Source organism: Crocodylus siamensis, chromosome 4 (genome assembly GCF_052110815.1).
Source record: "Crocodylus siamensis isolate JL-2025a chromosome 4, ASM5211081v1, whole genome shotgun sequence".
Taxonomy (NCBI): Eukaryota; Metazoa; Chordata; order Crocodylia; family Crocodylidae; genus Crocodylus; species Crocodylus siamensis.
Genome location: NC_143398.1, coordinates 178,615,475 through 178,628,759, shown reverse-complemented (window position 1 = coordinate 178,628,759; position 13,285 = coordinate 178,615,475). Strand labels below are relative to the sequence as shown.

The 13,285-nt window shown below is 42.7% G+C and overlaps 1 protein-coding gene across 1 annotated transcript in view; it reads left to right on the top strand.

Moving 5' to 3' along the window:
- Positions 1 to 13,285, top strand: part of DRC11 (dynein regulatory complex subunit 11) — a 185,543-nt gene that overhangs the window by 170,043 nt on the left and 2,215 nt on the right. Inside the window, exons 18-19 of the mRNA XM_090041693.1 lie at positions 4,288 to 4,465; positions 8,215 to 8,453. Of these exons, the coding sequence (XP_089897819.1) occupies positions 4,288 to 4,465; positions 8,215 to 8,453 (417 nt within the window). The remainder of the gene's footprint in view (positions 1 to 4,287; positions 4,466 to 8,214; positions 8,454 to 13,285) is intronic.

Below are 13,285 nucleotides of genomic sequence, written 5' to 3'. Positions count from 1 at the left end.
ATCGTTTTTGGCACAGGTAGAGTTGTTTAAATTTTAAGAATAGGATGTCTACAGAATAAGCATTTACTGTAACCAACTCTGTCAGTAGAAATATATAAAATATCATCCGTCACAAAATTGATTGCTCAAGATGTAATTGACAAATTAGGACTTAGCATGAGTCCCAGGGGAAATAGCAGGTGAGAATTTAATTGTTTGATATTTCCTATTACAATCTTCCCAGTGGAGGGGATGTACTGCTTGCCTGTGAACCAAGTGGTATCTTTAACCTCTACCACTTATTTCAGTGAGGTGTTAATTTCTAAACCCACTGAATGCAATCATAATAATTATTATCTCACTGATGTAGAAGTTTTTATCTTCAAAAGAATTTAACATTAACATTCCAACACCTCTAAAAAGTAATCAAGCATCAACCCATATGGCTATATTAGTAGGGATCTACCTAATTCATAGAGGCTGCCCCTCCATTTCACAGGTAGAAGGCAGGCCATTTTGCAGGTAGAGTGCAACAAGACTCCCATGTCTCTGATTAGTTAAAGGAGCCCATTGGCCCTGCCCCTCACCACTGAGTGGCTGCAGGATTGCCTGTCAGGTTGTCCTGCCCCTCACCCACTGATTAGCTGCAAAGACTGCCCATGATGCAGCCCTACCCTGCACCACCAGTTGGTGGAGATGGGCAGCCCTCACAGCCAGTCAGTGGTGAGGTGTCAGGGGATGGCAGCCATCTTGCTCACAGCCCTTCGAGCAGGAACCCTCTCCCTTTCCCCTCCCACCTAGCTGCCACAGCATGCTAAGGACTGCTGTTGATTTTGTGGAATCCATGAAATTGCAAATTTGGTAGGTCCCTATGTATTAGTGATAGACACTCTATATCTTTAGCTAAGCACAAGCCCATTTTAATGCACCAAGGGCCAATCCTTATTAACAGAACAAATTTACTAACTCACGCTTCTTTTCTGAAGTTCTTTCAGTGACAGTCTTATATGGATAGACCAATGAAATAAAATTACTTACTAAAGGGCACCTAAGATATCAGTAGCAAAGCTAAGAACTTGGAAGCTTGGGGTTCAAAGGCCTTATTCTTAGTTCCCCAAGCTGTGGTATCCATTAACATGTCAGTGCTTATTAATGCTTACTAATCAGTCAGCAATCTAAGAAACAGATGCTCAACATATCTTTGAAAAGCAACCTAGGAAGAGAGGGAGAGTACAATAGGGGTGTACAAAGCAGGCCGTATTTGATTCAGATTCGTCCCAAATCCAGGACAGTGATTCAATTCAGTGATTCGGATCACTGTCCCCGATTCAATTTGGCCGAATCCGAATCTGAAGATTCAATGCCGATTTGGAGAATCAGTGATTTGGACATGGATACAGCTTTAAATGTTTTGTCTACATACCTTGAAGTACCAGGCACAGCTCGTGAATCCTGCAATGCTGGGGCAGATGGAGCACCGCCCTGCATGCTTGGTGGCAAACGTGAAAGTGGATCGGAAGTACTTCTGGTCCACTTCTGGGTCCACTGTGGAATGCACTGTCCCCTCCAAACCCCCCTGGCTCAACAATTGGCTGTGGGGGACCCCAGGTGCCACACACCCAGACCCAGGAGGCACCAGTTGCTGAGACACGGGAGCCCCCCAACATGCTCCCCAGTGGACCTGGAGGTGGCCCAGAAGTGCTTCTGGTCTACTTCCAGGTCTGCTGCTGAGCACACTGGGGACCCCACTGTGCTGCTGTGGGAGGCTCCATCTGCCCTAGCATCTCAGCATTCACAAGCTGCCTGGTACCTAAAGGTACGTAGAAAAAACATTTAAAGCTGCCTCTATGTCCAAATCTCTGAATTGATTTGGAGAGATTAAAGGGTCTCCCAATTCGATTCAGATTCAGCCACTGAATCGGGCCAAATCTCCACTGAATTGAATCAGGGACCAAAGCTTTGCACAGTCTTAGGGTACATGTTTTTTGGGGGGGGGGTTTACAAAATAAGCTAGAAAAGTTGGGGAATCCTCTGGCCCTTGAGTTTGGGGTGTTTCCCTGACTTCCCACTTTCTCCTCTTAGGTGGGCGTTATGGTTACTATTACAAAGAGCTGCAAATAACTTATTGTCTGACAAGGGTGTGATGTAGATTCACATGGCATAAACTATATAATACTGAAACTGAGATACTTTACATTGAAGAAACCATTCCATGGTTGGTATACAGTAAAATGTTGCTGCTTGGTATGCAGTAAAATGTGAAGAGCAACCCAGATTCCAATTTTTAAGAGCCTAGATGATTTTGGCACTTAAATGCCTGCCTGGCTGTGGTAAAGTAGATCCTTGAACAGGACTTAGTTGACACTTACATGCCTAAGTTGCAAAAAGAAGTCCTGAAAGGACTAGCCAAGTTCCCTAAACTCTGAGAGAACCAGATCTTCTTCTACTTCCTCTCCTTCTGTTTCCATGACTTTTGCATTTGTGGCTGCCCAGTGGCCATACTTCAAGAGCAGGAATGAAGAGTGCCTTCACCCAGACTATTCCACTGCCTGATGTTTATAAGGGCATTCTCCTGGGAGGAGGAGTATGTGGATTTGAATCCTTTCCCAGGCTGAGGGGAACCATAATCTAGATTCCACACACTTCCTTGGCAAATACTGTAACTACTAGGTTTTTATACAAAAGACAGATACTGCTAACACATAAATCCTTCTCAGATAGGCACCCACCTTCAGAAGACCCCACACTGGGTCCCAAGTGGATGGGAATAAGGAAGAATTTCTTTACTGTCCGAGCCCCCAGGGTCTGGAACAGCCTGCCACCGAAGGTGGTTCAAGCACCTACATTGAACACCTTCAAAAGCAAATTGGATGCTTATCTTGCTGGGATCCTATGACCCCAGCTGACTTCCTGCCCTTTGGGTGGGGGGCTGGACTCGATCTTCTGAGGTCCCTTCCAGCCCTAACATCTATGAAATCTATAGAAATGTCCAAACACAGGGGCCAGCAACATTTTTTGGCAAAGTGCTGAAAACAGCTGCAACCTTAATTTGTAAGATGCTAGCATACCTTGGAGCAGATGGCAGGGGAGTGTCGAGGGGCAGCACAGCACAGCCCTGGCCCCTTCCCCACCATCCACCCTAAGGTGCATATGAAAGCACATTGCCTTCACATGCCATTCTCTGGCATCCCTGACCTAATGTGTAGCCCAGATATAGGCACTTAAGCTCTAAAAGGGGCAAGAGTTCAGACACTTCCCAGTACTTAGCATTTCTAAATTGGCTACCTTTAAACATCCCCTCCTTCAAAGATGCTTGATTAGAAACCTAGGGATGTAACTTCTCTTCCTTGAATCACCCCGCTATAGCCAGGTACCTCATTTTTAAGCATTTTGTTGCCCAAATTTTGGATATTGGCAAAATCCAGATTGCCCTCCCAAATGACTTTTGAAAAAATGAGACTGCCTCTCAAGGTCACTTAGATTCTTGGAAATTTGGCCCCACTTTTTGCTTCACAGTTATTTTGTGACTTTACCTACATATATCTTCTTATAAATTGTAATGATACAGTAACACCTCAGCAACTTGATTTTAGTGTTTTAGCAGTATTTGGATGAATATCACAATAAATTCCTAAACAATAAGAAGTTCTGCTTTCCCTGCAAGTTGGTGTAAGAACGTTTATAATAAAAATCTGATTGCAAACAACTTGAGGTAAGCAAGTACTGAGTTTATGCAGCCAAGTATTTCAGGTTATAAATTCTGAGTCTCACTAAGGTAAAATTGGGGCAGAGTTTGAGGATATGCATATTTCCATCATGGAAAATACAGTTACCTGTTTGTAAAGCTGTATCTCCAACCTGTGCAAGCAGCACAAACAAGATGATAAATCCTAACAAGTTTTCTTGCTGTTGCAGCTTGCCAAGTCCACAGAGCTCCATGTGATATTCATCCACAGGCCAAAGAGGGGACCTTTTCCTTTGAACAGGCTTCCTTCCTTCCTGCTTTCCCATAAGTCAGTGCAAGCAGCTAGAACAGGGTAATACTAACAGCCAAAACCATAGATCCATAATACAAATCAAGTGCTGCTTCACCTTGAAAAGTCCAGGAGACAAAGGCCCAATAAGTTTGATTTTTGATGAGCATCTACTCTGTTTACATTAAATGTAAATGTGCCTTTGCTTTTTAGAGGTGCAAAGCATACTGAGCCCTTTAGTTGTTTTCATCAACCAGAGTTATTTCATCTGTTTAACTAAAGTATCAGTGCTAACATGTCATTGTTCCCTGTATTTATATGCATGCTGTCGAAGATGGAGCCTAAGCGTTTGAAGAAGAATCTCCCCAAAATTCTAAAAAGTTTGAAAGCAGAGGACAGAGTTCTGATTGTGGGGACCACCACCCGACCCTTTGATGCTGACCTCAGACCTTTCTGCAAAGTGTTTAAAAAAATCATACTGATTCCCAGGCCAGACTATGCTTCAAGATTTGGCAAGTATATTAAGTCACTATATAGCATTTTACTACTGACCGCTATCCAAATCCTTTATCATCACAACATGCTGTGTTCAATTCAATTAACACACTCTGTGCAGCTTGGCATTTGAGATTTCAGTTAACACAGTGACAGATCACTTAAAAAACACAATGTCACAAAAATAAAGGAGAAAAAAAAATCTTTGTTCTGCTGTGACCATCCTTCATTTTATGTATTTATGTTTAAGCTACCTTGAATTTTGAACCTGGACTATTATTTTTATCTGTATGAATGAAGAGAACTCATCTGGGTGTTCATTTTTATTTTTAACAGGTTTTTTTTTTTTTTTTTTTAGCAGGAAGCGAAATCTGAATTGCTGTTATTTCTAGCTGTTTTTTCCATTATAAAAAAAAAAAAATTTTAGAAGGTTTTGTTTTATCACTATCAAAATCTTTTTTGCGTTTACAGATCACCAAAAAATTACAAAACCTCAAGATTTTATACATCCAGCCTGTCAAATCTGACATCTTTGCTGTGATTGACAGGTGCTTCATAACTACCATTAATTCACATTGTTAGTTATTTTTATGGTCTTGCATTTTTTTAAAATAGAAGGCTAAATTCTGCCACTGAGTCAGAGATGCATGAGAAAAAATTGGCTCAAAGTCTAAGCTTCCAAGGCAAACTTGACAGATGCCGGAAAATATTTACAATTAAGATTTACACTCTGTATTCAGTTAATGCATTTCTGCCGTCTGGCCGACCTCCTTCTTGCAGGAGTGAAATAGAATATAAGTTTTAACAATGATTTGCCTGGAGTTCTGGTTTCTTGAAAGCTTAACAGGTTCTAGTTATTAATATAGATGTGCACATTTCTGCACTGTGGCTATCAGTTTTGTGGACAGAGTTCAAAATGCAAACCAGAGTCATATATGGCAAGCAGACTTTTATAAAAGCCATCTCAAAGATGTGACTAGCACTAAAGCAAACTGCCAGTAATCCCCCCCACCACCCATGAAAAAGACCTTTTCCCCCTTTGATACCATTAAATTTAAGTCAGCAGTTGAGACATCACTCATTGTAATGGATTCCTCATTTAAAAAGAGAGAGAATTGGGGTGACAAGGCACTCCAAGTGGTGAGTTTTTCAGCTTTGGAAATCGCTTTCCCATGGTTCATAAGAGCCCAGTGATTTTCATAGGCTCAGAAGCCATTAAACTAATATGGATGACTGAGTTGAAGTTCAAAAACCAGGAACAACTTAATTTGTCAGTAAGTTACCTTTGCCTGGAAAGATGTGCTGTGTTGGATTGGACTTGGGAAAAACAAAACAAAACAAAAAATACACACCAAGATACTGGATCAAGAACCTCAGCCCAAAGAAAGAAGCATGAACCCCTAAGCTGATTACAACTGCTACAACAGTCCTTCTTTATACTTATGCCATCACTTTTATCTCTAGTCCCAATGGAAAACAGAATTAAGATAAACCTCCTCATTCCAAGCTGTGCTGCAATTACAATTAGATCAAGGCACACATTTACACAATGATCATACCCTAAATAAAATAGCAGCATTACAGTCTATGTTTATCGTATTACTAAATTGTTCCATGGTCCTGTGAAGTCCAGCATTGAAGAAAATAGTCAAAACAGTTTGATGCTGCCTTTCCAGTGAACATACAGGCAAATACAGATTTTATCTGTATTAAGAAGAGAGTGTCTTGTAATTCCATCCTACTCTATAGTTTTTGTAGAACAGAGGGGACATGGACTCTATGCAGAGCTATAACATTTTGCAATATTCTGGACACCTAACAAATTAACAACAGAAAGCTTCCCTTAAGAGAATGAGGGCATGGCTTGGAAATTGAAAAGGAAGAAAAAACAAAACCCCACATACATCTAAACCAGCAGGACTGGCCCACTATTTTATGGGTTTTATTCATGGTGAATTTGGAAATCAAAAGGAGAGTTCCAACCACAGTTTATTAAATCTTCAATATTAGCAAACAAAGATTTCACTCCATCTGAAACCATCACCTCAAAAGAGGGTCCCCGCACTACACAACCCTGACATACAAAATAAATGTTCGACTGCTTTATGCATCAATTTCTCTATTATGAATCAGTGATTTAGCCAATAGTTATTGAACTTAGTTATAAATCAAGTTGGAGATCACCGTTTGCCAGAATGAAAAATGTGATACAAAGCTGTCAATGAGTATGAGTACAAGTCCATAACATATACATAACAATAGAAGAACAGGGAAAGCAGATTATCTCTGTTACATGAAGACTATTACTAGATGCAGCAACAGTCCTCTAATTTTAACTTTCTCCTTTGCATGTCATTATGCACTGTGTCTTCAAACCCCAGTTACTCAGATGACAAACTAAACTATCGTATGAAGGAATAATTTCAAATCTCATAATTTTTCAGATGAGGGAAAATATTAGAAAAGATTATAGAGATACATAAGAATATAAGAAATGCATGGGTTGTATGATAAAGATTTTAATTAGCATGTCTTTGAGATGTATGCATTCATTTACAAAGGATGAAACTACAAATAAGTAATTCTTGCCAGTCTTATTTTCTGTTGTATCCATAAAGTACTAACAGGCCCTCTCAGAGGTTGAGAGAGGCCCGGGCAACTTCCATTTTTTGAGGCTCCCGGTATATTAAAAAAAATATTAATCCTAGTGCACTAGGCCCCGAGTACTAAGTACTTTCCAAACAACAGAAGTGGGCACAAGTTAGAAGACAGATGCGAGATAAATGCACTTTAGAATATATAAACATAAGTGCTGTCCCCAAAAACTTGCATCTTTTTAAATGCGCCAGTCTTTGAGAATCAGGACCAGATGTGTAGAAGGACATTTCCATGACAGGGGCATCCATGACTCACAAGGTAGCACTGGCTTCCACCACAGTGCTAGCTATTTCTGCATCTCCCCAACCCCCCCAGTTATGCTACTAATAACAGCCTTAGACATCTAATCAAAGTAGCAAGTCTTACAACTAAACTGACTTTACTACTCAACACCTCTGAAAAACAATCAAACTATCGCATGTATCCATGTTATAACCTATATATAAGCTATATTGTTCCATGTGTACAGTGTGCCTACACTCACAAATCAGATCAGGTTTTGCTGATAGTTCATGGTTTTCTTTTCACTCCCACAACTTGAAGCTCAAAGGCTAAGTATAGATAGTCAAAAAGCCAAGGCTGAATCAGTTCAATCACTGCAGGTTAATCTAAGCTATACAGATTTAACTGATAAGCAAGTGAACAGACATTCACTTTTGATTCCAGAAATGCAGCCACATGCCTGCAGTAGCCCAGGCCAGAAGCCAGGGAGCACTAAAGCACACCTCCTTGCTCAGCTGGAGTAGATACCTTAGGCTAAGGATAGCCCACCCACCCTGCAAGTGGGGGAGCTTGCAAAACATCCTGGGATGCTGGGGGACTGAGTTAACATGAATCTAGAGGGGAGATGGGAAAGAGGTTCAATAAACAGATCTAAACTAAGGCTGATTTATCCAGGTTTATCTTAACCCAGTTTTGGCCATTTTGAGAGCAATTTATGTGCACTGAACTTCTGTTGCGTTACAGATTTAAATCAGTTTCAAATCACTTATACTTTTGTGTAATTTCTGTCCATAGCCAATGCGATTAGTCAAGGCACCTATACTGGTTCTCTTGTTCTTTAATGCATGTTTTTGGGTTTCTCTTTCCTCTCCCGTTGGTGATGAAGTCTTATGGAAACACATCATTCTGCAGAACGGAGGCTCTCTGTCCAAATCACCAACCATTAGTTGCCTGGCAAAAATGTCTGATGGTTTCACCCAGGGACACATTATCTACGCAGCGCAAACTGTCCTCACTGAAAGACGCATCAGGCAGTTGAACAGAAAACCACTAACAGCTGTTGAACTCATGGGTGCCCTGGCTAGGCAGGACCCAGTGTACAAAGAGGAAGAAGATATGTTCAAGGTGAAATTAACATGTTAACAATGTTTTTTTCTCATGTTGTCACCCCAGCACATTTGAGGTTTTTGCTTAATAATAGAGAGAATTCAGCTTTGTCTCTTCAAAAACTCTTTCTATTTATTAATGATAACTTTCTACTATTTTCAGAGGAGGGGTGGGAGAAGGAAAGCATGAACGCTCTCTGAAAAATGGTTGTTTTTCTTAGTTAGTCTACTGAGGAAGAAAAATATTTCTGCACCAGAAAATTTCACTAAGTAAATGAATTTGAAGGGTACACAGACCGCCCCCCCATACACATCAAGTACACATGGATCACTTGCAACATTTTGCAACAGGATTCTCTTTCTGTAGACCAGGATTATATAGTTACACAGGGATTAAGTCTTCTTTCACTCAGTGCATCTACACATGTGCTTTACAGTGGAGTGACTAATTAGCTCTACAGTAAAGTGTCACGGTCTACACATGCACCGATATTAGGACACAGTAAATTAATTAACTCTGCCATAAAATAGTACCGTCAGGGACACTACTATCCTATGGCAGAGTAATTTACTCCACCAAAACATGTGTAGACAGTGACAGAGCTGGCTGGGGCATGAGAGTGCTAGAGTGTGGGGGCTGCCTGCCACCTAGCCCCACACTTTAGTACCATCGTGCTCCAGTTAGCCTAGATGCTGTCACCCAGAGCCTGGGGCTGAACCTCAGGGTCCCCTGCAGCCTGGGGCTGCTTCACCTCGGCTCAAAGTGCTGCAGTTCTGGGTATACATGCAGATACTGTGCTAAGGACCAGCTGACTCCAGCGCAAAATTCACCTGAGTTTATATCTGCACATAAGCTACATGCGTAGATGCACCCACTGAGTTACTTTCTGCTTTCTTGGCAGCGATAGTTTACCAAAACACACATGTCCATACTGAAGACACAATAGTGACTGCAGTAGAAATACTAAAGCCAATTTTAAACTAGCTAGCTCAGATTCCAGTCATCAAGCACTTTGCAAGATAGGGTATTTCTATTACAGCCCACAGCAGAGCACTAGGGCTAGGTACAAACTTTCAAAAAGCCCATGGCAGAACTGATCTAAGGTACGTTATTTTCTGTAAGCTGCATAGTTTAGATAACTAGCAAACAGAAAACACATTCATCCTTTAGTGGGGGGTGCAAATCTTAGACTGGGTTCCACCACTGTTAAACCAATCTATGTGTGCTGAACTTCTGTTATGGGTATAGACTGGTTTTGTGTGCCAAACTTCTGTTCTGTTATAGGTATAGATTGGTTTCCAGTCACTTATACCTGTAAAAGTGTAATGTCTGTACCTGGCATAGAGCTTATCTGGCACTGCAGAGAAAAAAAAAAAAAAAAACTCTCTCTCAACAGTCTGAAGGGGATTTGGTTCATCCGTTTGTTTTAAATATTAATTTAGAACCCTAATGTGATTCTTTTTTATTCCTCTAGCAACAAAAAGCACATAGTTTCTAGCAACCTGAACACACAAAAATGAGTCACTCATCATTGGACAGATAGCTCAGATGAGATATGGAATCTGTCTAGACCTTCGTATCTTAGTGTTAAAAATCATCCTGGTGCATGTACTCTCCCACCTCCTGATGAATGTATTCCCAACTCCATTTAGAAACATTTGGTTTTCTGAATGTGGTGAAGTGGGGCTCCCCAATTAGTCAGACTGCTAGTTGCCCCACTTCCCTTTGGGCATCCCCTCCACCTTCCCTATACCGCAGCCCATGCCTCGCAGATGCCATCCGGATGACAACATGCTCCTAGCCTACAGCCGGAGCAAGCTTAGGCCATGCTGTCAGGCCTCAGTCTCATGCACACTCATACCGCCCACCTCTCACTCAGACCTCACACAGTCCACGCTCTCTCATAGGGTCTCTTTCATCTGTCGACAACTTATTCTGCTTTGCTCCCTCTTGAAGCAAGCCCCTTAGGCCATAGGCTTAGCTAGTCCATCCCTTGGGTGGCAGATGTACCATCTTTTTGGCCTCTCCCACAACCCTCACCGAGTTAGTGGCTAGCCAATTCCCCAACCAGGCCTAAGCTTACCTTCTGGGGGCAACTCACTACATGTAGACACACTGGGCACTCCTCCCTCTGGTTCTTTCCACCCCTCACTGGGGCTACTCCTTACCAGGGTGTTCTTACCCAGCGCCATGACTGGTGCTCCAGGGTCTCACAGGGGACTCTCACTCTCCCCTGGAGCAACATGTCAATGTGCAATGTTCTGCCCCCACCCTCACTCAGGTCTCCACACTGCCCCCTTCACTCAGGGCTACCCCCTCACTGGGGTCCTCATTTCTGCCCTCTTCACTGGGGCTCTACACCGCCCCCTCACTTGGGGCCACAGGGCTTCACTCCCCAGTGGGCTCAGGTGCCCTCATCTGTGCTTGGCCCCCAACTACCTCCAGTGCCACCTGACCCACCCAAGGGTGGGAGTTGGGGGTTAAGGCCCCCCAACCCACCTTGCACCAGAGTGGTAACTGGCCTGGCATTTCCTGGGGGCTACTGCACCACTGAAAGCCCCACCAGGCCACCCGCTCCTGGCAGGGTGCAGTTTTAGGTCAAGCCCAGGACCAGGAGCCTCCTAACCATCCCCTACAGGTCCTCCCTTACTTCCAGAATGTTATGGAACCTCACAGCCAGGCAATGTTGCTGCCTTCCCAGCCAGCAGGGATCTGAGCTATTTATATAGGCAGTCAGAGATCTAAAATGGCTGCCTCAATTAAGCACCTGCTCACCGCTTGGTTCTGGTCTTAAAGTGGCAGGCACCCACAGTGCCCTGCAACACATCTTCCCCTTTAAATGGTACCAGGGGAAAGTTTTCCCAGCTGCTGCTCCAAAGCAGGCTCCCCTTGGAGCCTGTGAGAGCCCTCAAGTGGCGAGCACCCCAAAAGGTGCTCCGCCACACTGAACATGGCCAACATTTGTGTGATTTGATCACACTTGCCATCCAGTTAAGCATCTCACCTCAGGTAACAATAGCTGAATGTTATAGCATAGAAAGAAAATCATAATTCTCAACCTCAGGTAGTAATCTACTTGTACCTTGTAGTGTGAGGCCTGGTCTTTGTTGTAACTTTTAGTTGAACTGGTAAAATGGCAAACATTAATCCTATTAGCATAAGTATACATGCTTTGTACAACAGAAAGTATAATAATAAAACTCAATTTTGAAGCTCACTAAAATATAGTTTCTTCAACATCCTGTGGTGGTTACTTATTTGCTTTAATTACTTCCTTAAAATAGATATCTTTTTATCAGTTTTAACATTTGTTTCCATTAAATGTCACATACTTTAGCCGTAATCCTGGTATTATGGGTTAGTAGAAAGAATTGTCAAGAAAGCCTTCAATGTTAATTAAGTCACGTCTTTTAATCTCTTTGCATATGAGGTCCATTTCCCCATAGCTTCTAATCATTTTCATTGCTCTTTGCTGGACCTTCTTCGTTGCTTTGCTTTGTCCTTTTTGAAGTGAAATGGCTAAAACTTAAGGCAGTATTCAAAAGGAGGATTAGTACTGTGAAAAATCTTTTAATTTCAATTCACTCTGAATACTCATCTCATTTGACCTTTATTATTCTGCCACTGTTCCCAAAAACGAATATAAAGAATGCAAACATTAATCATAATATGATTTCTTAAAATGAATTTTCTCAAAATGTCTGCTTTAAATATGTAAACCCAGGGGACATCTACATGTACGCTCTACTGTGGAGTTGACTTACTGGCTCCACTGTGAAGTGTCACCATCTACACATGCAGCACTATTAGGCCAGAGTAAACTAATGCCACTGTAGAATAGAACTGCCCAACACAAGTACTCTCTTAGGCTGGAGCTGTTTAGTGCACTGTAGTGCACACATAGATATCGACTGGGGCTGGCTGGGACACAAGTATGCTACAGTGCAGGGGCTGCCTGCCAGCTAACCCCACACTGTGGTGCCCTCATGCCCCAGCCAGCCCCTCTGCAGCACTTTGAGCAGGGTGGAGCAGCCCCAGACTGTTAAGCTCGCCCTCTGCCAGCCAGGGCTGCGCCGCCCAGGGCCATCCCTAAGTGGGGGCAAAATCGGGGCAACTGCTCTGGGCCCCATGCTTTGGGGGGCCCTGTGGAGCCCAGCGGAGTAGCAGCAGTGTGGAGCTGGTTAAAGTCATCCCTCCCCCCCCAGCTGCCACCACCACTGTCACCAATGGCAATGGCAGCTTTTTCAGATCCATGGCCCATGGGATCGGAGTGGGAGCAAGGCCCTGCATGGGCTGATTTGCCCTGGGCCCCACACCCTGTTTGGATCGCCTCTGGCACCACCCCAACAGCTCAGCATGCTGTGGTCCTGGGTGCAGATGTGAGCCCAGGAGTAATAAACTCTGGCTCATACTGCACCAGAGTTCATTCAGCCACACTAATTGGACATGTAGATGCACCCACAAATATCTAAAACAGAGACATATGGGTAGCTATAACCAACCAGTCCAGCATGCTGCCTCTGACAGTGGCCATTTCAAGATCTGTCAGAAAAGGGTACAAGAAACCCCTTACTGAAATAGCATACTCCATACATAGTTTTTCCTAGCTCCAGGCAGTTATTTATTATCTTATGTCCCAATACTCGAGTGTTTCGATCCCTGATAAACTGTTACCCTAACTCTGGCTATTGTTGTTCATAAGAATATCTAATCTTTTTTTATTCTTGCTATGACGACGCTGTCAATAATTTCATGAAGCATTTCCACCTGTTCAAAGAATTTCTGGAGAATGTATCATGCTACACGCAGTTTAAAATAGTTTAATTAAATTGGAAATACAGAAAAGGTAG